The sequence below is a fragment of the Physella acuta genome, unplaced genomic scaffold (genome assembly GCF_028476545.2).
Source record: "Physella acuta isolate Inbredline_101_S28 unplaced genomic scaffold, ASM2847654v3 ptg000242l, whole genome shotgun sequence".
NCBI classification, from domain to species: domain Eukaryota; kingdom Metazoa; phylum Mollusca; class Gastropoda; family Physidae; genus Physella; species Physella acuta.
In genome coordinates, this window is record NW_026731761.1 from 663236 (window position 1) to 688931 (window position 25696).

At 41.7% G+C, this 25696-nt stretch overlaps 1 protein-coding gene across 14 annotated transcripts in view; it reads left to right on the plus strand.

Annotated features, from left to right (window-relative positions):
• Positions 1–25696, plus strand: part of LOC131938356 (microtubule-associated protein futsch) — a 100554-nt gene that overhangs the window by 22606 nt on the left and 52252 nt on the right. For 11 of the 14 annotated variants that reach the window (XM_059296368.1, XM_059296367.1, XM_059296366.1 and 8 more), the window contains 3 exons: positions 14258–14589; positions 15635–15853; positions 17451–19784. In XM_059296368.1, the coding sequence (XP_059152351.1) occupies positions 17455–19784 (2330 nt within the window). In that variant the 5' untranslated portion in view covers positions 14258–14589; positions 15635–15853; positions 17451–17454. Of the gene's footprint in view, positions 1–12751; positions 12835–12926; positions 13023–13951; positions 13971–14257; positions 14590–15634; positions 15854–17450; positions 19785–25696 lie in introns of those variants that run through there. The other 3 variants (XM_059296371.1, XM_059296369.1, XM_059296373.1) reach the window with 3 other exon arrangements.

Genomic DNA, 25696 nt, shown 5'->3' on the forward strand with positions numbered 1-25696 from the left:
AATTATGTCGAGATGCTACATGTTGCGTTTTATTGATGTGTTATGTTATCAATCTTTGATGCCGAGATACATTTTGTGGTTTTGTTGATGTGCTGTCATGTTGGTATCAACGCAGTGGTCGAGACACAGCAAATTGCGTGCGTTTTGTTGATGTGATGTTGGTATCAAGCCATGATGCCGAGATACCTCTGTGGTTTTGTTGATGTGTTGTGATGTTGATATCCACCTCTGTAGACGAGATAAATCCTGTGTATTTTTATGTGTTGTGGGTGGTGTAGATGTCGATATCTACCCAGGACTCGCTAGCTCGTCAATCGATTTAAAACAAAGTCTAGAACAACATTAGTTGAAAAGTCGCGGGGTATCAAAACAACAACAGTCCCTTGGATCACATGTGCAATCTCACTCTTTCTTTCAACTTTTGATGGCTAAGTAATGTAGATGAGCTGTAAATAATTGATTGCTTTATTATGTTCGTATGTGTACGTCAAAGAACAGCCGCATAAGCAGATCTTAAACTATGACCCGACAATTTCTAAGTTGATCTTTCCATAGCATCACTGTTATGACCTTGTAACAATACCTATTTACTAGCGATACGATAGTGTATGCAAGTAACTACAATCTTATTACGAATTCAACTTTTCTGACTGCCATTGTAATAGACTGCTGGTTTTTAATTAAAAATCAAGACGGGATGAAGATAACTCATGGGAATCCTTATCTAATCACCTGTTGAGGGATCAAGGATTATTTCATTTTCATTTGAAGCCTCTTCTTGGAGGTTCGTATTTTTCGCATTAATCTTCGAGCATGGATTACTGGAGTATCGTGGTGGCTAAAGAGGCGATCTCTAGAGACAAGTTGGTTTAGATCGTGGTCTTAGAGGGACATTTTAAACTTACGAGCTGTCTTTAGTATAGAGAAGTGGTTCTAAGAAAGGCAATGTCTGTGTATATAATAGTTATAGTGGCGTGCTCTGGTACAACCATCATTTGTCGGGTTTTGGCATGCTACTAAAACACCAGTTAGTTAACAGCTTGCAGACTTAGGACAGCAACCCCACCGGTAGCACAAGTTTATGTATAACAAGCCAAACACTTGTAGCTGATACAGCCACCCTTTTACCCCAGCCACTCTTGTGTTGACACTATCAGAAGACAGTAACTTACATTGATAAAACTAGTTCGGTATACGTATGTCTTGTGCTGTAGGTGTAAGTAGTTCATATGCAGATTCGGTAACTTACAATCATAAAACTAATTCGGTATTATTGTGTCTTTTGTGCTGTAGGTAGAAGTGGTTCATATGCTGATTTTTACCGATCGACATAGTTTTGCCACATAATGTTTTTTTTTTACAGGTTAGTTTAGATCTATATGCTTGAAGCATTTTTCTTTAACTTGATTCCTTTTTTTTAATCGTAGCTACTTTTAGACTGCTGTTGACATTAAGAAAGATTATATTATTTTATCAGTTTTCAAATTTTGGAAGCATGTTTTGAAGTGTCACGATGGATGTTGGTTTTGAAAAGAAGAATGGAATTATGAGAACTTGATCTGATCAGTTTGAACAAGGACCAGCAGGTTGTATTCTTGTTTACAGTTGAGCCAAAGTTGTTTCCCTTCAGCTGTGTTGTTGTTGACTGTGTTATTAGACGCTCGAACGTGAGCAGATTTGATGTGTTTGTTTTCCCAACACCTTCTGTTGTCCGTCAGGTTTTTTTTTTTGGCGCGTCATTGTCCCCGTGACTCGAGCTAAAATAAATATTTTAAAATAATTTTTTTACGAGAATACAACGCGAACTGTTTGTTTGCAAACGTGAACTGTAAAAAGTGTAATGATACATTAACTTGATTTGGAATAAACACGTTTTGTTAATTTAGAACAAACACGTTTAGCTCGTTTGAAATCAACCTGTTTAGCTGATTTTTAGAATAAACACGTTTTGCATAGAACATAATTTTCCTACCGGTTGAAAACATGTGTTGATAAAAGCTATCACGAATTGTCTTTGGTCCAAGTCCTAAGTGATGATTAATGAGACGGCTTGGTCGGGAGGTAACGCGATTGACTGCTAGCCCGAAGGTTTCGATTTCGGATCTCTTTCCAGACTTACTATGTCTCTCCACCCAGTTCTGATGGGTACCTGACTCACGTTAGGGAAAGTAAAAGCGGCTGGGCCTAGTGCTGGCCACACCATCCCTTCATATACTTAGGTCAAGAAACATGGACTCTACTTTATCTGGCCTATGGATTGTTAGGTCCGAAAGGGCAACTTGACTTAGTGATAAACCAAACTGGGGGAGACACACTGTATAGATACAAGAGGAGCTGAAATCTTGTTAAAAACACGCCATCGCCGTAAATCACCATCCTATCCCACCGCTCTCCACTTAAGGATTCGTTCCCCCCCCCTCCCTCACCCTCGATACCGGAAGACGAATGAGAGTTGTCATACTGATAGATTAATCCGCGCTAAAGGTCAGCTACTAACACTGTAGGTGCCCAAATGTATGACCGCTGCACGATCCCCACATTAAGATGGACGGTTTGTTGGTTAGCGTCTGGTTGGTTTTTATCTTTAGCGGTTGTTGTGTGACTGGTAATAAATAAAAAACTGCCGTGGCTGTTGACGTGATATGAATATCTAAGTCATATTTAACACCGTCTTTGTAGTTGAGTAGCAATAATTGTTGAAAGGTATATGCAACTGTAAAAATATTAATTCTTCACGATTTTCAGACATTATATGTTGATACCTTTGTTTTATTACTTAGAGGTATGCCTATCGGATAATGCACCTCACTACTTCATATCGGATTTAATCAACAGTTACACATTCAGTTATACAAAACGTAAGTTAAGTCGTATTTCTTAAGCCCCCCCCCCTCTATTTAACGTAAAGTCACTCTAGTCCACCGTCCATTCATTACTAGACAACCCCTTACACACGAGGATGTATTTCTTCAGTACTTTCATCCTGAGACTAAGAAATTAAGGGCCAAGTACCGTCACACAGCGTTAGTCGGGTTCTAAATAAATCTGGACCCGATCTCTCTTGTCCGTGTGATGTATAATTTAATTTAAGAGAAACTTGCAACTGTTAAGTCAAAGCGATTTCTTTATTTATGGTTAAAGTGGGACGGTGTGGTCAGTTGGTAGATGTTTCGGCTGCTCAAGTTCGGATCCCGGGCTCGAGTCTATAGGGCGTCCCTGAGTCCACTCAGCTCTGATAGGTACCCGACATAGGGAACCACAGGCGGCTGTGTATATGGCTGTCCAGAGTATCCCCGTGTATGCCTTAGTCATTGAAACAGATGCACTCTTCTTCATCTGCCCCATGTGTCTTAGGGACGAACGGGAAAATATGATTATTTTAAAAGGTCGACCACCTGAGACTCATTAATTAATGTTCAAGAAAAAAAACGTGTTACACATAAAATTTGTGACAGTGGTACACTCACCACGCGTGTTGAAATAGTTTCTACAGTATAAAATTACCAGAACCACCACAAGTTTTATCGCGGTTTCCTAAATAATTGAAAGCATACATGACTTAAAACTGGATCGATACACAAAAAGCTTTCCGACCCCTGGACTACATGTTGAAGGGAACTATGTATATTTGAACTAAGTGATATGTAGAGTTTCTTGTGGTACAGTATACTATTGAGGTACAATATACTATATTGGTCTTATCCACAACAGTGACAGAGTGGCTTTCTCCTTAGATAAATGACATGCTGGTGTATTCGGCGAATCGAGTTCAAGTATACTTTGTCAGTGATCGTGTTAGTTGATGTAAACTCACAGAAATTGTGGCGATTAATATGGGAATGTTAACTGTGAACTGGTTGGTTGTAGTGCACGAGAATCTACTAGTGGACATAGGCCTGCATACGTATCGACATCGCAGATTGTACAAGACCTTATGGCGAGATGCAAAGACACCATTGTGTTTCTTCTATGTGAGAATACCGACCCTCTTCGCATGCATTCCGTCATAGACACTATCTTTTCTTTGGCACAACTTTGTCCTTCATAGATTTCATCGTAGACACAACCATTTTGTGTGGCACCACCCTAGACACTACCACTTTCGATCTTGACGCGAGTGGATCATTAGTGGCGAGTGGACTGAGGCGAGCATGATTTCTGATATCCCGTGGACAATCAGAGCCTCAGTCTATTGATTGGTAGCACGGGGCTCCTCGTGTATGTAATACATACTCCCGGCCCTATACAGAGCCCCAGCCCAATAGAGCCCCAGCCGTTGGTAGCACGGGGCTCCTCGTGTATGTAACACATACTATCAGCCCTATACAGAGCCCCAGCCCAAAAGAGCCCCAGCCGTTGGTAGCACGGGGCTCCATGTGTATGTAACACATACTATCAGCCCTATACAGAGCCCCAGCCCAATAGAGCCCCAGCCGTTGGTAGCACGGGGCTCCTCGTGTATGTAACACATACTATCAACCCTATACAGAGCCCCAGCCCAATAGAGCCCCAGCCGTTGGTAGCACGGGGCTCCTTGTGTATGTAACACATACTATCAGCAATATACAGAGCCCCAGCCCAATAGAGCCCCAGCCGTTGGTAGCACGGGGCTCCTGTATGTAACACATACTCTCGGCTCTATAGAGCCCCACAGAGCCCCAGCCATTGGTAGCACGGGGCTCCTCCTGTATGTAACACATTCTCGCGGCTCTATAGAGCCCCACAGAGCCCCAGCCATTGGTAGCACGGGGCTCCTCCTGTATGTAACACATACTCCCGGCTCTACAGAGCCCCACAGAGCCCCAGCCATTGGTAGCACGGGGCTCCTCCTGTATGTAACACATACTCCCGGCTCTATAGAGCCCCACAGAGCCCCAGCCATTGGTAGCACGGGGCTCCTCGTGTATGTAATACATACTCCCGGCCTATACAGAGCCCCAGCCATTGGTAGCACTGGGCTCCTCCTGTATGTAACACATACTCCCGGCTCTATAGAGCCCCACAGAGCCCCAGCCATTGGTAGCACGGGGCTCCTCTCCTGTATGTAACACATACTCCCGGCTCTATAGAGCCCCACAGAGCCCCAGCCATTGGTAGCACGGGGCTCCTCTCCTGTATGTAACACATACTCCCGGCTCTATAGAGCCCCACAGAGCCCCAGCCATTGGTAGCACGGGGCTCCTCCTGTATGTAACACATACTCCCGGCTCTATAGAGCCCCACAGAGCCCCAGCCATTGGTAGCACGGGGCTCCTCGTGTATGTAATACATACTCCCGGCCTATACAGAGCCCCAGCCATTGGTAGCACTGGGCTCCTCCTGTATGTAACACATACTCCCGGCTCTATAGAGCCCCACAGAGCCCCAGCCATTGGTAGCACGGGGCTCCTCTCCTGTATGTAACACATACTCCCGGCTCTATAGAGCCCCACAGAGCCCCAGCCATTGGTAGCACGGGGCTCCTCTCCTGTATGTAACACATACTCCCGGCCTATACAGAGCCCCAGCCATTGGTAGCACTGGGCTCCTCTCCTGTATGTAACACATACTCCCGACTCTACAGAGCCCCACAGAGCCCCAGCCATTGGTAGCACGGGGCTCCTCTCCTGTATGTAACACATACTCCCGACTCTACAGAGCCCCACAGAGCCCCAGCCATTGGTAGCACGGGGCTCCTCCTGTATGTAACACATACTCCCGGCTCTATAGAGCCCCACAGAGCCCCAGCCATTGGTAGCACGGGGCTCCTCCTGTATGTAACACATACTCCCGGCTCTATAGAGCCCCACAGAGCCCCAGCCATTGGTAGCACGGGGCTCCTCCTGTATGTAACACATACTCCCGGCTCTATAGAGCCCCAGCCATTGGTAGCACTGGGCTCCGCTCCTGTATGTAACACATACTCCCGGCTCTATAGAGCCCCAGCCATTGGTAGCACGTGGCTCCTCCTGTATGTAACACATACTCCCGGCTCTATAGAGCCCCACAGAGCCCCAGCCATTGGTAGCACGGGGCTCCTCCTGTATGTAACACATACTCCCGGCTCTATAGAGCCCCACAGAGCCCCAGCCATTGGTAGCACGGGGCTCCTCTCCTGTATGTAACACATACTCCCGGCTCTATAGAGCCCCACAGAGCCCCAGCCATTGGTAGCACGGGGCTCCTCTCCTGTATGTAACACATACTCCCGGCTCTATAGAGCCCCAGCTATTGGTAGCACGGGGCTCCTCTCCTGTATGTAACACATACTCCCGGCTCTATAGAGCCCCACAGAGCCCCAGCCATTGGTAGCACGGGGCTCCTCCTGTATGTAACACATACTCCCGGCCTATACAGAGCCCCAGCCATTGGTAGCACTGGGCTCCTCTCCTGTATGTAACACATACTCCCGACTCTACAGAGCCCCACAGAGCCCCAGCCATTGGTAGCACGGGGCTCCTCTCCTGTATGTAACACATACTCCCGACTCTACAGAGCCCCACAGAGCCCCAGCCATTGGTAGCACGGGGCTCCTCCTGTATGTAACACATACTCCCGGCTCTATAGAGCCCCACAGAGCCCCAGCCATTGGTAGCACGGGGCTCCTCTCCTGTATGTAACACATACTCCCGACTCTACAGAGCCCCACAGAGCCCCAGCCATTGGTAGCACGGGGCTCCTCGTGTATGTTATACATACTCCCGGCTCTACAGAGCCCCACAGAGCCCCAGCCATTGGTAGCACGGGGCTCCTCCTGTATGTAACACATACTCCCGGCCTATACAGAGCCCCAGCCATTGGTAGCACGGGGCTCCTCTGCTGTATGTAACACATACTCCCGGCTCTACAAAGCCCAGCTTCTCACTCAGAAAGCGTAAATTAAATTCCCAGAAAATAAAGGGAAGTAAAAAAGTTAAGGAGAAAGGGGAAGGGGGTCTAGATATCAGGGGCGCGTGTGTTAAAGCATTCGACGTTCTACCCGATTGTTTCCTTTTTGTGTTCAATCTCCTCTATTGATTATTGCTACGGTTCCATTAAGTTGGATTTTCCTTCATACGCTAGCCTTTTACATTTCATCTATTTAAGTCCACCCCCCCCCCCTTTAACTTCATGTTTCTTAACATGGTTGTAATGGTTCTTAAATCAGCTTTATATTGCTATATATTTACTTTTATTTTTATTTAGTTAATATTTATTTTAAATTTGTATTTTGAAGTATCCAGAAAATGATTGAGATTATATTTGGTAGAACTGCAATAAATAGACTTACATACACTTCTTTAACATAGACATAATTATGTTCAGCCAAGATATGCTTACATAGATAAATTGATGATAACCATATGGAGGCCATTGTTTCGAGAAAATAGACTAAAATTATTTATTAGTCGCCGTGAATGCTGTATTTCATTCAATTCGGATATTTTGAGTTACAGTAGTTATATGTGATTAAAAAAAAAACAAGTGCTATATTTACGTTTTTATTTGTTAAGATTTGTATTACCAATTTTTATACCAAATGTAAAGAGCTTCGGGTAATTCTGTTACGGAACCTCTATATAAAGATCATTCGTTTTCTAGTATTCGCAACGCGTTTCCAAAAATAGACACCGAAGTTTTATTTGTACCAATGAGATTCAGTATAGAAAAAAAAAATCACTCTCACTGTTGTGATTGCTAAATTGGCCAAATCTGTGATTTATAAAAATAGCCGCCTGTCCGTTTCGCTGGGGCATTTGTCTGTATGAAAATCTGCTTAGCTTCTCCAAGCGGTGGCGTTGTGTCAGATAGCGCTTTGTTGTAGGGTTTAGCGAACAATAGTCCTACAGACGTTTCTGTTTTTGGGGTGGGTCTGTTTATTCCGTCAGATAGACTGCTATAGAGGGCGCTTTAATGCATTGTTTTTTCTTCCTACTTGTTAAGCTGATTATTTATTAGGGGGGTACTGTGGTGGTTGGGTATAGAGTTCGGGTGAACATGCCGGTGAACCTTATTATCACCATCAGTTCCCGTTTGTGCCCAAGACACATGGGGCAGATGAAATAGAGTTCATCTGCGTGAGAGACCTCGGCATATGAAGGGATATGCCCAACCGCCTTTGTTTCACTAACGTAAGGTGGACTCAGGTACGTTCCACTGATTTAAACCCGGATTCGAAAACGAGATTTTCGGGTTAGCAGTCTAGTTCTCTACCGCTAGGCCACGCCGTCCCAAACCCTACAATATAAGTATGTAAAGGTAATGTACATTTTTAGATGTGTCTGTCCGGTCAAAGAGGTTATCTGTTTATATGACATCGGCATACAAATGCATTTTAGCAGGTAAAGTAGAGTTTACCTGTTTATGTGACATCGGCTTACGAATGCATTGTTTTGGGTCTAAGCCCGGCTGCTTTGACCAACACGAGTTGAGTACTCATTTAAGCTGGATGAGCTCGGTCACTTCCTCGACCCCCCCCCCCCCCCCCCTGACCCGCCCGACCCTGATGATACACGGCATGCAAGACATCATCATCACCCACTTCTAAAAGTACAGGTCGTGTGTGTTGTTGAGTGATGCTCGACTTCAAACAATTCCACACAATGTCGATCAACAAGCCGTTGAGACTTGTTGGTTGTCATAGCAACCAGTTATAACAACACGTTTCGTCTGGTCTGTCTACAACAGGTTTAAGTTATTCACGCCATTTCTATAACATCTATGCTAGCGGTTCTTAAACTGTGTTCGATCGAACTCAAGGAGTTCAGCAAGGCAGTCTCAGGGGTTCGGCGGAAGTCAAGACTCACACCCGACTCATATCACTCACGGAGAGATTTTGCCAGCACGAAAGATATAACTATTTAAGAAGTGTTCGGTGAATTTGCATATAATACTGGTGGGGTTAGTAACCCAAAAAATGTTAAGAACCAGTGATCTATGCTGAGCCCTAGCTTTTCCGTAAGGCAGCTTTGAACGAATCAGGTGGTACCTATTGTGTAAGAGGATTATTTTGGTGCGTCGTTTTCGCGCGCGTCTGTGTCCAACACGATAGCACTCATTATAGCCACTGGGAGATGTGCACATCACGATGTCTGCCATTATAGCCACTGGGTGTGCACATCACAGCACCTCACCCACTCACGCCTTCATCCATTGATGTGCACATCGCGACATCTCTATCCACTCACGCCACCATCTCTAGGGGGATGTGCACATCACGACATCTCTATCCACTCACGCCACCATCTCTAGGGGGATGTGCACATCACGACGTCTCTATCCACTCACGCCACCATCTCTGGGGGATGTGCACATCACGACATCTCTATCCACTCACGCCACCATCTCTAGGGGATGTGCACATCACGACATCTCTATCCACTCACGCCACCATCTCTAGGGGATGTGCACATCACGACGTCTCTATCCACTCACGCCACCATCTCTAGGGGATGTGCACATCACGACGTCTCTATCCACTCACGCCACTATCTCTGGGGGATGTGCACATCACGACGTCTCTATCCACTCACGCCACCATCTCTAGGGGATGTGCACATCACGACGTCTCTATCCACTCACGCCACCATCTCTGGGGGATGTGCACATCACGACGTCTCTATCCACTCACGCCACCATCTCTGGGGGATGTGCACATCACGACGTCTCTATCCACTCACGCCACCATCTATGGGGGATGTCCACATCGCGATAACTTTACATCAACACATTATCTCCTGTTATCAAATCTAGCTCAACTCTCTCTCTCCAATCTATTTTTGTCACTGATATAAATCTGTCAACCCTGATACACGCTGCTTAAAGCTACACAATTTACAGGCCTTGCATTGATTTAGATTTTCAAGAATGATTACTTCAGATCTGTAAGGATGAAGGCTTAAGAAATTCTCTTAGGCATGCTATTTCTAATACGCTAAAGATAATGGTTTCAACGCGTACTTTCTTTTATTGCAATAGTTTTTTTATCTCAAGTTAAATGTCAAGTACTCGTTTATTAGTCACGAGCCGACCCGCGGCGTATCATACGCCGCTATTTAGTTATTTTATTTTCTACTTTTCAGTCATTCATAATTTGTGAATTCGACAGTACCAACGCTGCCACTGAAAATATTTGCTTTAAAACAGTATGCCGTAATGACGATGTACTTTAACTTTAGTTCTAAGCCTAACCCTAAAACGAATGAACGTTTAGAGCTAATCGACTAGCCATATTTGCATACATCTTTATAGGTCATTCACGATATACGACTGTTTTGGTACACTTAATATTTGTGATGTTTGTTTTTAAGGATACTAATTTCTCGTTTAATCGATTTGTAATACCTACCCATTTTCGGCGATTCTGGACTATTCTAACATGTGGCTACCGCTAATCGATACCAATCAGATTTTATTTGTTTTTGAATAAAATGGTTGTCTGTTAATTTATTTTAATTGATTAGCAATACCTACATATTTTCGGCGATTCGAAGCTACTATAGCATGTGGGTACGAATCAGTTTTTGAATAAGATGGTTGTCGGTTAACCCATCCACGTAAAACTGACCCCGAGATGAAGAATGTAGGTACAGGTATAAATAGACCACGTCACAGAGTCCTGACTGGGTCACATCCAGTTCTACCGCAGTTGACGGCTTGTTCTGTATTTTGGGCTTGGTGTTGTGTGTACATGGTACAGTTGACAAACACACTGATAGAGGTAGACATGTGGCCATTACGTTCTATTGTCACACAGTTCAGGAAAAAATCTACGTCTCTTGGTAGGGTTGTTGAAAAAAGTGGATTTGCTTCCGTAACTAGTAATTTTATGGGGAATAACCGAAGTCATTTCGATTTGTTCTGGGTACAAACAAGCTGACATTCACAAATACCAGCCAGCACCTACAGATACCAACACCCGCATATACGAACCAACACCATCAGCCATAGCCAACGCCCCCCCCCCCCCTTCAAGCCCAGTCAGCATTCATCAATCAGCGCCAACCTACGCCTACATGCAGACATCAACTCCTGCCCACACCAGCCAATACTTGCCCACACCAACCCACGCCCACACCAACCCACGTACACACCAACCCACGCCCACACTCACCCACGTCCACACCAACCACTAATTGCCCACACCAACCCACGCCCACACCAACCATTAAAAAGCCCACGCTAGCCATCGATCTATTTGATCAGCTGACCAGCAGAGCTTATAATTTCCTATTTTCCCTCACCACGATTCTCTGACTGATCTATTCGGTTATCCGATCCCACGAGCCTATATGTCATGGCTGCAGTTTAGCATAACATGGCGTTTCATTTTCCTTTCAACCAAAAAAATCGAATAGACACCCACGACATTTTTATTTACATTCCAATTTATTTACATTCCTTCCCACTTCGTTCTAACACTTTCTGCTGTGTTTATTTTCTTTATCATTTTGTTTTGTCTATCCTTACTTTTACATGATCGCCCCTCGACCCAAAGATTTCGACATGTCTATCGTATTGTCTCCCTTACCCACCAGACCGAAAACGATTTCTTCCCCTGCCTAGTTCAGCCCCAGCGCTTAGTTTGAAGGTCACCACAAACTGACCCCATCTCGCACTAGTTACCGTCCCTGGTCTTCCCCAGGTCCACCTCCCCCGTCTTTTTAACCCCCCCCCCCCCCCCATCCTTCCCTTTTGAACGGGTCCGTGTGTTCTTGATTTTGGCATTCCTCTCGTTTTGGATTGGGTCCACGACAAACAGATGACACGTGCAGTCAACTCACTTAGCCGTAGACCACGGTGTCCTGGACAGTCCAGTCTTCAAGTCTCGTCTGTTCACTTCGTGGCCTTAGGGTTCCTCCCCCCCCCCCCCCCCACACACACATTTACACTTTGTTGGCTTATATTTAGTCAGTATTGAGAAGAAAAATCAATATATTAAACCTAACAAAGTGGCCACATTTCACAAGTTATACTAAGATATTATTTGCTTCCCTGTATTGTTGGTGACCTTCTATTCATTTCAGTTTTTTTTTTTTTTTTGGATAGATTCTATATCTAGTCATTAGAAAAAATACACTTTTGTGCAGGCCTACACCACATAAACTATGTACTTAAAAGATGTGTGTATGCTAATTTTAGACATTAAAAAAAATCATAATTTGTTCTGTTTAATTTAATATAGCACTCTCTATAACAAAATGTTGAATAACACCAACATAAGGATTAGGACATCTCAAAAGGCAGCCTCTTTTAACCTGTGTAAATATTTTTTTTTTGAAGTCCCATCACTGCAAACCTAGGTGTTTAGGTTTTTCCCAGACTGTTTTTTTTAGGAGATAAAAATGTGACCCTGTCCTTTGGGAGCAAGCTTGTACTTAGTGGAGAGAATTAGCCAAGAGTTAGCTTACTTTGGTGCATTTTTTCCCCTAGTTGTCTTTGCTTACACTGGGTGGACAATTTTTCTGGCAACATAAATCTATGCTAAAGCTATTAAACAGACTTGTAGTACAATCTTCCCTCTTGAGACCCACATTCCTGTTAGGATATTTTTATTTTCTTTTATAACTCATAGACACATTGAATCAGGTTTAGATTAAAACTGTAAAGTGTGGTATGGTTATAATACTTCATGGACCCATTAGTTATGGTTTGAGAAAACTTGGAATGTAAAAAAAAAAAAAAATTCTATCTTTGTTTATTTTTATCCTAGCTGTGTTGATGTAATTTAAGGAGTGTTGCTTGTTATGGGCAGATAACTCATAAACATTTTAACTGGATGGGTTTTCCCTAGGTGGTAGTGATCTACTACCTTTGTCAAACACCCACATTCATTATTTAAAAAAAAAAATTAAACAATCATATGAATCACTAAAGGTTTGGTACTGCTTATCAGGATTTACATAGCTATATTTAGCATAGATTCCTGTCAAGCTCATGCTGATTAGTAGAGTTAGTTGTGTTGAATAGTCTGATAATGATGACATGTGACAACTATAGCTGTGCTTAGTTATTTATAAACAACTTGATTTCACCTTCTGTATATCATATGAAGATGTGTAACAGTAAGTAGTAAACCCTATACAAAATCCTCATAAAATACCAATAATATTTTATACTCTTATGATAGTAACTAGTAAATTATATCCTCATTTCACAATAAGACTAAGAGGAGTACATTATACATTTTTTATTTAACAGTAATGAATATATTTTCCATGTAGAATACTGTTCCCATGATATCATGCAACATTAAGTAGTAGTTATCCCTTGGGAACATCCACCATTTATAAATGCCCACTCTTCAAAGGTTTAATAAAGTTTGACATTTAGCTTCATCCTTAAAAAAAGTTATTAATTAAATACACTTTCTGCAGCTACATATCATTATATCATTTATTATATTTTATATTTTTGTCAACTATTTTTAGTTATTTAAAACTGATAGTCTATTTCTTTCCCTAGCTAACTTGATAATGTAATAAGAATCACCATGTTGACTTATGGGGGTTGGGCTGTTTGTCACCGTTGTGTTGCCTGAGGGGTGGGATGGGGGTTAAAATGGTAAAAAAAGTGTGGCATCATTTGTTATAAGACCCAATTATATGAGATATATTATACCAACATATCCTGCAGCATTAAGTAGCAGGTAACTCCCAATAAAGACATGACTGTGTAAACAAAGTACAAGTAGTTGGACCAGATTTGTTTCCCTTGGGTTCACACAGCTAACAGTGATCAGCAGCAGCCATTAGTTTGATGATGATTGATAAAGACATTAGCGGCTGGCATTAGTTTACTACACCTTGTCACGTCTGCTGTGGTGTTGATGACTGATCTGATTGGGTTTTAACTAGCTACTAAATGGTGTTGTGTTAGACAATATGTCTGTGTTAACTGCTCACTCTTCTAGATGTAGTTGTTGTGTTACCTCAATAGAGAGACTGGTCAAATAGTACTGCAAGAAACATGGCTAGCAGACGCAATAGTGCTGGAATTGGTTCATGGTGATAGTACTGACCACTCTATTTGAATTAGATATCTTCATTAATTAATTAAAACATTCCCCTATTCAGTCACCAAGTGTATATACCACTTGATTTAGTTAGTTTGTCAAGTTTTGTAAACCATTTTTCACAATCTAATGCATTTGTGATGTTATGAAAATTAAATGAAGTTGCTACACGTCTGAGAAATTAAAATGATGTTCATTAGCTTCTGCCTGAAAGTGGTTTCACATTTTACCTTCAAAATATTTTCCGATTCAAAAACTAATATTTGTTTTACATTTATCTTTCAGAAATGTAAATAAAGAAGAAAAAAAATGTAAATAGTGTGGCAGCTACACAAGATTCCCAAGAGTCTGGAGGCTTCCTAAACAAAAGAAAAACGCAAGTCGGCTGCAGATGTTTATCATTTGACTGTGGGATTGGATTACTGTGAATAAGCCTTCAACACTTTAATAATTCTACCTGCGATGGCACAGTCTGGTGGAGAGGGAAAACAGACAGGTGATTAGGCAAGGGATTAATGCCGCTGTCTAGAAGAGTTTATTTTTTAAGCAAGAAGTTGATGTTGTGTTGGGTGATTGTTTCTTTTTGGGATTTCTACTGAGCTTGCAACAAATTTCAGGTAATTAAAATACTGTTTTTAATAGTGTTTGGTTTGGTTTAATTCCATTAGGGATATTTATAATTAAAATATTTTAATAAAAAAAGTTTTGAAAAAAATCATTTAAGATTGAATCTAGATTGTAAAAATGGAGTGAATATTTTTTTTTAATTTGCATTTAAAAATAACTAAAATTATCAATTATACATTTTCTCCCACTGAATTTGTTTTTTAAAAATCACGTCTGTTGAATATAAAATTGTAAAAAAAATGTGATTTATGTTATCCGTGAAAGTGTGTTAATCTGCTAGTTATTAAAACATCTGGTGGCTTGTTCAATTTTAGATCGCTGGAAACGTTAACACTGAGTTGTACAAAGTATACACTTTAGTACGGCCTATCTATCAGGTTTTTTCCTTTAAAAAACTTTCTAGGGAAATCACATCAATGTTTCAAAGATTAAAAAAATCAATTACATTATTATATGAGTGGAAATTGCCATTGAATTAGGTCATTTTCTTTTCTAGTTTTTATAATGTCTTCTGATTGTATAAGGAAGTAAAAGTTCAGCTCATGTAATTTTATGTTAATTAATGCTTTTTAATAATGAGACATGGTATGGAACAAAACTTTATAATTTTTACTTTACTTAAAGCAACACTTTAGGCCTATGGTTACACACATCTATAGACCAAGGTCCAAGATTTAAACCTGCAGAATTTTTCTTGATGTAGACGCAGTGTCAAGTTTAGCCCACATTTTAAATTCCTTTTTCCACAAACTATAAAATCTGCTAAAAAAATTATCAGTTCTAGACTAGACATGACATTTCTGTACATTGGTTTATTTAGCTTTTATTCATTAAACTATGGAATGTTTTTTTTTTGTTATACCATTACAAGACTATTTGTTATTCATAGCTATAATACATATCAGGCTTGAAATAAAATGTACATGTTATTGTTATGCCTCAGAATTACATGTCACTTTATAAAATGACTTAACTTAAAAGAAAAAAAAATTAATATTAAATTTTTAAATTTGATAAAAAATTTTTTTCATCCAGCGTAAAAAAAAAGGATTAACTTTCTGGAAGATGCCATAACTTTGCCAGGAGATTAAGTTCCACTTGTTCTGCAACCTGTTTAATGTGCATTCCTTACGGATTAACTGAGTGAGGCTGTAGTAAAAGTTCACCAGACCAGCGGATGCCTACAGACTTTATGGAGGGCGCCTATCTAACACTGCCTCCCTGCTTTTGGATTACTTTAACTTTTTTGGAACGGTCAGTACGGTCAGTGTTGTGTTCATGTGCATAATTCTTAGTTTAAATTTACTCTGGTCATTATTTGAGTAGTTTTTTTTTATTAGTTCAGTGGTCGCAAGTATTTTTAGCCTTGATTGTCTATAGCTAAAATCAATAAAAATCATAATTATTTTCGCACATAACAGGTTGACATGTAATACTTAATTGTGTTGGAAAAAATCCAGTCCAACATTATAAGCAAGAAGAAAAAAGAATAATATTAATTTTTTTAGTATTTACAGTCTGAACGGAAGGGATATAACTCAGCTAAACTAAGATGGTGTTGTCACAGAGTAATTAATTTAAAATTAGCTGCACAATTTATTTAATACAAGCCCATAAAATAAAACTCCATAATATTTTTTTTTTTACATTAATGTGGTTTAAAATTGACATGGTAGAAAATCATGCACAGTAGGCAAATATATTTTGTTTTTGTCATTACTATCCACTATAAAACAGTTTTATTTTTGCATTATGGAAAGTGATACATTTGAGTTAAAAAAGCAAGTGCTAAAAATAACACCATTATTGCTGCTAGATAAAAGTTGCACTAAATTGAAACTTACAGTTCTATCATGATCAAGATAACCAACAGTGGAACATTTGCTCTTTATTGCGGAAAATTTTAAAATATATAATTATTCAAGACTAGTTTATTAATATTAATTTAAGTTAAAGTGAATCCATTTATTTTTGTGAACTGGCATTTTTATCCTGCAAATGTTGATGCCAAATGTAAAGCCAATTTAATTTAGGGTGAATTCAAATAGCCAAAATTAGATGGTTTTCTATTTCTATTTTACATAAATATTAATGTTTACAAATATTCTCTCTGTTGATAGTTTGATTAAATGCTGGGTTAATTAATGACTCAAACTCTGCAGAGCACATGGAACTGACATGTTTACTGCTTAGTCAACTAGAAAGGAATGTCTAACTTCTGTTATCATTACTCCCCTTTAACTAGCAATGTTGTTTATACAATTATTCTATATTGGGTGCATTCTTTGGAGAATGCTTTATGTGGTTTTTAGGACTGAATGTAAGAAAGTTAACGAGGAGAAAATTAAACTAAACTATAGTTTTTAAAAAACAAATTCTTTTAACACCAAGTCTATATCTTGAGCAAAGTAACTTAATAAATATAAGGCAGCTATGCTGTTTAGATTATTTGTGGAAGGATTAATTATGATTATGAGTAACGGTAAGTTAGAATTGTTTACTTCTACAGTATTGCAGCATGATTTTAATTTCTCTCTCTCATTTTCATTTTTTCTCTCATTAAACAATATAATTGTTTGCCTTAAAAAATAGCATAGTGTGCCCGCAGATCTGGTGACCACCGTCCAGTTCGTCCACAAAGTTGGAATTCTTGTTTGAATCCTCAAAAAAAAAAAAAAATTAAGAGTGAAGAAGAAGAAGTTTGCCATAGAACTTGTATTTTTATATTTCCTTTTTCTTTTTTACCTAGTTAAAATTCTTCAAATGTATCAAACATGTATTTGTATGAAACCTGTATTCAAAACTGTCTAGTATTCTATTGAAACTGAACTGTGCAATGTGTATCCTGCAGGTAAATGGCCCAGTCTGAGACATTTGATCCAAGGGTAGAAGTACTGACTGCCAGCAGACATCGCAGTGGCAGCACCAAAATGGAGAACAACCTGGCCCCACTGCCACCCCTAGTGACAGACAACAAGAGCAGCTCACAGTTTCTCAACCTGAGAACACACTTCGAGGAAAAGGGCACCGGACAGAATTCTCGTCTGTCTTCAAGTCTATTTGGGCCTAATGTCAGCAAGATTAAGGAGAGGTTCCAGCAGAACATTGCTCACAAGGGTGAGGATGGTAACGGGGAGGCGTACCATTCCGCTGCTCATTCTCACATACTGTCCCACTCGCTGCCGGCCAGGGCGACAGAAAGCGGAGACCATTCTCCTGAGATTAAGAAACAGAAAGTAACCGAGCCCCACGCTCATTCGATGGCGCCCGCGCTGAATCCAAATAGACGGAGCTTCGTCTCTGATGCGCCTCCAGCTGCGACTTCACATTTCCATCACCCTGTGTTTACCCCGCCCCTCTCCCCCACCCACTCCATGTCACATGCTCACAAAAACTCTAGCACTACATCCTCGTCACAATCAAACTCTTTGCAAGATCCTAAACGAAAGAAATCAGACTCCCTCTGTAGTTCCCGCGACACGGAAAATCAAATATCTCTCTCGGAACCGACGTTGCTGGAAGCGACAAATCATGTGCAGCGTTTCAACTACACCCGCGCTTTATTCGCACGTCTGGAAGAAGAAAACCGCAAAACGCAGGAGAAGGAGAAAGTGATGCGGCGGAAGCTCTCCCCTTCTCGCTTCATGTCGGGGACATCCTCCCCCTTGCTGTCCCCCACGTCAGTGTCACCTAGCCAGGAGAGCCGCAAGTTTCCTTCCAGCTACAAAGACCAGCAGCAGGAATCCCGGAGGTCTAAATCACTACCTGACGTGACGACTGCTTCGTCTAACGAGCCGATGGCGTCCAAATCCTCCGAGTCTTTCAAGCGGTACCGAGACCTGGATAAGACAGAGGAGCACAAGACAGAGACCAAGCGGAGTCAGTTTGCCTCGACTCTGTCGCAGTCTCTTGAGCAGCAAAAGCATGTGGGGGTGGAGCCTTCTCAGGAAGACCCACTCCTGCGTCCCAAACCGTCGCCCACCAGAGGCTCCCTTAAACGGGACGACAGCGCGGACAGGTCTGGGAAGTACTATAAAAATATAGACCCATTCAAAGCCCTAACAGAAGACTTGGATAGAATCACACCTGATTCAGAAGAAAAGGCTAGTGAAAAATGTACAGCTGAGAAGCTTTCTGGTGATAATGTAAATGATCTTTCAGCAGAGTTACCCTCCTCTCTTCCTGCTCTTCCTCACAGTTCCAGACTAGAGCATTCCAGCAGGCCGACCCAGCATCTACGGTCTCAAGCAACAGTCCCAGGGCTTTCAACTTCACATTCCAAGACAACCAGTGATAATCAATCAGCATCGTCAACAGCCACGTCCCCGACGGCATCCACCGCGGGCGTCGTCAGGAGACAGAGGAGAAAACTTTCCGAGCAAACCCAGGGGGAGGAAGCCACAAAGAGGCTGAGTAAGGAGGAAATAGAAGCAGCTATTGAGAGAGCAGATAGCTACTTGGCTAACTTAAGTCCGCCTGCGGATAAACCGGAAACTGCCGATCGGGAATCCAGGCGTAGTCTGACCCACGCAGAGAGCGCCGCAGCTAGACGGAAATTCCTGTACGGAGATAATGAAACGCCATCTGATAAAGATGAACTTGCTGAAAAAAATGTTGACGCACCCTTAGCTCAAACGGTACTAGAACCAGTGATATCAGAATCAAAATCTATTGAACTGTCATCTGTGTTATCATCCTCACCTTCATCGGTCAAAGCACCTTTATCCCCAAACACCAACAGCGTTCACGTGGACCACGGCTCATCACCCTCTGCTGTTAATGACATCGATATGGAAATAACCCCCGACCTACCTCCGCCGTCGTATCACGAAACAGCCGACCCCCCGCCGTACCACGAGGCCACGTCCACGTCGTCCATGCTCATCTCCCAGAAAGTGATCATGTTCCAGCAACAGCAGCAGTCCTCGGGCACCGACTCCCTGGGGCGGCCCGTACCTGTGCCCAGGCGGGCCGCCCCACCCCCACCACAGAAACCGGCCAACGGCACCATGATTGTGAGTGACACCGCCGTGCCCCCTCCAGCCCCTGAGCCTGGTTCAGTGGAGTATATACGGGAATTGGATTCTATTGTAGGCAGGAGAACTGGAATAATTCTTGACAGTGATATTGCGGATGACTTGATATTACCAGAAGAACATATAGCAAGGCATCAAGAAGAAGAAGAGTGAGTAGAATTAAATTATTTTGTTAATTTATTCAAAAATTTAAAAAAATGATAACACAAACCAACTGGAGTAATTTGAATACCAAAAAATAAAAGCTACAGTAACCTACCAAGGGTCAGGTCTAACAGCCTGAAACTTTACTCACTGCAGGGTAGTTTTTAAGGGAGCCTCCATCTTACTATGGTTTCTCACATAACTCTTAATCAAGTTTGCTTAAAGTATTTTTCACTTAAAAAATAGGATTAGAATGCATAAGAATTTTAAGCAAAGGTTGTAAGGTTAAAAAAAAATAGAAATAAATGTTAAAATTTTAGAGGGAAACAACTGATATTTTATTTTTATAAATTTGCTTTTCATAATAGTCTCCCCTTGAAACTAAAAATTAGTTTTGAGAATTAAAATAAATACAGAAAGAATAAGGTTAAATTTTATATGAAGAGTTTTTGTAAAATATAATGTACCTCCATTTTTTAAAAAAACATATAGACCTACATCCGAACAGGGGTAACAATGTTCTTTAATGTAAAAGGTCTCTGTTTTCATCCTTATAACTTGCCACTGTCTTTAGTAACTTTCACTCTACTAATCAATGTCTTAAAAGTTTCATAGTTGTTTTTAAAAATGTAACACTATAAAATTCTTTAGTTGGTGGAATTTGAGATAAAGGTACTAATCAGCTTCTACTGTGTGCTTATGTACTGTGTGTGAAGTTATGTGAATTAAAGTCTGAGATTCTGTGTGTGGGGTGAGGTGGAGGAAGTAGATCACACTGATGTGTGTAAAATTAAATGTGGATTTAGATATTGTCATTAGAAATTGTATGCTGTGTATTGTGTGTAGATGGAGGTCTGGACTAGATATTATAGCATCATTGCTATATTGTGTACACACCTGGATTAGAGATTATATTGCTAACGAGGTTATAGTGGGCCGAATGTGTAAATCAATATTATAAAGTGACAACTGTGTAAATACCTAGGTTAGAGATCGAGGTTATAGGGTGAATACCGTGTACATACCTGAATTAGAGATCGAGGTTATAGGGTGAATACCGTGTACATACCTGAATTAGAGATTGAGGTTATAGGGTGAATACCGTGTACATACCTGAATTAGAGATCGAGGTTATAGGGTGAATACCGTGTACATACCTGAATTAGAGATTGAGGTTATAGGGTGAATACCGTGTACATACCTGGATTAAATTATAATGCTAACAAGGTTATAGTGGACCGTATAGTGGGCCGAATGTGTATATAAATGGATTAGAGATCGAGGTTATAGGGTGAATACCGTGTACATACCTGGATTGGAGATTGAGGTTATAGGGTGAATACCGTGTACATACCTGGATTGGAGATAGAGGTTATAGGGTGAATACCGTGTACATACCTGGATTGGAGATAGAGGTTATAGGGTGAATACCGTGTACATACCTGGATTGGAGATAGAGGTTATAGGGTGAATACCGTGTACATACCTGGATCAGAGATCGAGGTTATATTGAGCCTACTGTGTACATACCTGGAATAGAGATTGAGGTTATATTGAGCCTACTGTGTACATACCTGGAATAGAGATTGAGGTTATATTGAGCCTACTGTGTACATACCTGGAATAGAGGTAGGCTTTAGAGGTTTACCTAGCGTTAGTTTTTCAGGCGTCTGTTGAAACGTTTTACCCTACAGCAGAGGTAAATAATTAGCTGCAACAGCCAAATGCTCTTTTTCTTTTTAAATATTTTTTATATTATTTTAACCCTCCCTAAACCCATCTAGAAAAAAAGATTTTTCTCTCAGGGTAAAAAAAAACAAACCCTAGGTTATATTCACTTTTAAAGATGAGTTTAACAGTCAGCGATTGTGTACCGAACCATCCAGGTTGGCCCCGACTGTTGTAAGCAGTAGGGAAGTCAGTAATCGGGTACTGTAGGTTGATGGCTATTTAATTTCCCCTCGCCAGGGACCAATAGTTTATATTTGACTTAATTTATCTGGCGTCTGGTCCTGCTGTATGGACTGCTAGTACTATAGTCGCGATAGTTACTCCCTCATCTATTAGAGTTTAGAATTATTTTTTTACTCTGATGATGGTATGTTAACTTTACGGTCTACCCGGTGTCTGTTCCTGTGTATGGACTGCTAGTACTATAGTCGCGATAGTTACTCCCACATCTATTAGAGTTTAGACATTTTTTTTAAAACTCTGATGATGGTACGTTAACGTTACGGTCTAGTCGTTAATCACGTGATCAAATTAATGTATTTTAAACATCACTGTGCCATTATTTATAGCTCATTCTCCTGGAAACCCCTCTCCCCACCACCCTCCCCCCCTTTCCCCACCACCCTCCCCCCCCCCCCCCCCCCCCAACGAGAACACGTGGACACTGGCCTGTAACTTGTCCTGAAGCTATTGATTGGCGCGTGTCAAACTAGCTGTAATTGAACTGTCAACAGTCACAGATGTTTCAATCAACCCCTCCCCCCCCACTCCACCTTCCCCTCTTCTCCTGATACCTTGGGGTTGTTTTTTTTTTTCTTCTATACTCATCGTCCCCTCTTCTTTTCTTCATTTCTACGTGTTGTGTTGGTGCTTGGTCAAACCTGTGATGATGCATCTGAAGGTTTTGAGTTCAAATCCCGCTTATAAAGCCTGATAAAGTTTAGCTTCAATCATACCTTTTTATCCCTAAACCAAAACACGTATCTTTTTCTTACGGTATTAAAACACACACGACAAAGCTGTATATGGGCAGAAGAACATTGTAAAGAAGCAGATATTTTTTAGATGCGGGTCCACACCTTAAGTTTTGTTTTATAATAGGTGCAACAACGCGATCTTCCAGTAGCACACTGTATGAACTATCCTTAGCATTGCAATTTAAAAAAATAAATAAATTAATAGTGCCTTTTTTTCTGGAGTATATAACGGCGTACGAGACTACCCTAGAATTTTTACCAGCTAAAATATAGTTCTGGATATGCACGCCTTATATAGCATGCAGGATGACCCTCGACTTTTTGAAGTGAGACGCCTGTGTTTATAAAGTCATCTTAGACGCCGGAAAACAGAATACGTGGAATCTGTGCACCTTCATAAACTTAAGAACTGAATTATAAGGTGAACGTTCACACCATTGAGATACAGACAATACAACCCTAGTATTGTTTTGAGACTGGTCCTATACCTCTGTACTAGTCTGTATGTAGAGGGAGATGTAGTGTGTAAAACAGACGTTACACCTTTGTACGTAGAGGGAGATGTAGTGTGTACAACTTGGTACACCTTTGTACGTAGAGGGAGATGTAGTGTGTAAAACACGGTACACCTCTGTACGTAGAGGGAGATGTAGTGTGTAAAACACGGTACACCTCTGTACGTAGAGGGAGATGTAGTGTGTACAACTTGGTACACCTTTGTACGTAGAGGGAGATGTAGTGTGTACAACTTGGTACACCTTTGTACGTAGAGGGAGATGTAGTGTGTAAAACACGGTACACCTCTGTACGTAGAGGGAGATGTAGTGTGTAAAACACGGTACACCTCTGTACGTAGAGGGAGATGTAGTGTGTAAAACACGGTACACCTCTGTACGTAGAGGGAGATGTAGTGTGTAAAACACGGTACACCTCTGTACGTAGAGGGAGATGTAGTGTGTAAAACACGGTACACCTCTGTACGTAGAGGGAGATGTAGTGTGTAAAACACGGTACACCTCTGTACGTAGAGGGAAATGTAGTGTGTAAAACACGGTACACCTCTGTACGTAGAGGGAGATGTAGTGTAAAACAGACGGTACACTCTGTACATAGAGGGAGATGTAGTGTGTACAACAGACGGTACACTCTGTACATAGAGGGAGATGTAGTGTGTACAACAGACGGTACACCTCTGTACATAGAGTGAGATGTAGTGTGTACAACAGACGGTACACTCTGTACATAGAGGGAGATGTAGTGTGTACAACAGACGGTACACTCTGTACATAGAGGGAGATGTAGTGTGTACAACAGACGGCCCAGTTCTGTGTTGTCCCTACTCACACTCTATCCCAGCCGCTTGTGGATCCTCGCGCCCCTGTTTAGCAGTATAAAAAAATAGAGGTCGACTCACCCTGGCCACGCTATGACTCATCCCCGCAACACTTGGGGAAGTCTTTCATCGGCGGCCCTAGTTTTAGGGATCCTCTATAGTAATGGGGGATATCGCGTTCATGTATGGGGGGTCAGGTTTCATAGGCGGCGCTAGTTTTCATGCTTTTGGGATCCCCTACAGCAAGGATTGGGGAATTTTGCAGCTTTCATAGGCGTCCCTAGTTTTTCATCTGGTAGGCTCTATATCTAGCGTAGCAAGTGATTGGGGGGGGGAGATATTGTATTTATATGGATTGGTCATTCAAACCCTGGCTTTCTCGTTTAAATGGGTCTAGTATAAAAGGAAATGTTAGAGGAGTATTGTGTTTTGTTTACATAGTGGCCAGCTTCTCACACAGATCCCCTAGTGACAATATGTTTCTGTTGGCGCTGTGTTATAAGCAGTTTAATAAAGAGGCCTATGTATCTAGAGTAGTGGTTCTTAATCTGCTTGGAGGTTCTGAACTCCGCCAGTTTTATTAGCGCATTCACCGAACCCTTAATAATTATATCGTGAATCCTACGAGTCGGGTGTGTGAGATTGACTCACCGAACCCCAGGGGTTCGATCGAACCCAGGTTAAGAACCACTGATCTAGAGTTAGCTTGGATATGATGGGTGAAAAGGTTGCGGCAGTATTTACCGGCTATCAAGCCCGACCCCACACACTGGCCGGTACTAAACAAGCGATAGCACCGTCGTTACTGCAAGCTGTTCCATCAGTGGGATTAACTCGGCTTAGTGCTACCGTAGAGCCGGGGGATTTTTTTTTCTTTGTCTGCCGTACATGCCCGTGTTAATGAATTGATTTCTGGTGGCTCGTTAGTAGATATTGGATTTGATGTGGGGGGGGGGGGGGGGGGGGGGCGGGGCTACTTCCCGTTAGTACTCGCTTTACAGATATTTAAATGCGATTTTTCCCCCTCCCTCTCCTATCCCCTACTTCCCCCCTCCCCACCACCCTGTAGTTGACTGCGACTATCACCCCCGGGTGAGGGGTGGGGGCGGGTGTGGCTACTATAACCAATAGTATTGTTTCCATTCAAGTTCAAGGCCGAGCCCAGCGTTACCTTTACCAGTAGAACTTGACCCAGCCACAGGAGCAGGTCTTTCACCCTCGTTTGATGGGCTTTTAACCATTTTCCCCCCATCTCTTCATATCACCTGTATTTCTCCTTCTGTGCGGGACGTATTTTTTCCTCTCTCTTCTACTGCGTGTGCTCGCGACTAGGATATTCGTGGATGCTGATGTGAGTAAAAAAATATATGTGTGCACGTGCGTGTTGTGTGTATGTTGTTTAAGTTTTATGAATGATTTTTTTTTAAAAGCTGACTTGTCTTGTCTAGCGGCATGACATCACAAAGACGATGCGACGGCCGAATTGATTGTTTTGGTGGGATGCGCAGAGAGGGTTTTTTTTTAAAAACTGTTGAGCGGCTGGGAGGGTTGGCGTTGTATTCGTTTTACAAGACAAAGTTAGGGAATTGTCAGTGCGTGTGTGTGTGTGAGAGTGTGTGTGTGTGTTAGTTTGGGAAGGGGTGGGGATGATGAAGGAAATGATTAAAATGAGGAATGTGTTTTGCCTGCTCCAGTAATTATGCTTTTAAAAAAAAATCTAAGAGTTACAGGACCAGGACTGGCTAGTGCTCAGGTAATAACTAGGTTGAGGTTACCGTAACTTTTGAGTCAGGTTTAATTATAACATGCTAATATTTAATTGCGTTGGTTATTTTTACGTTTATGATTTAACTGAGAGATATTGTTTATGTTAAAC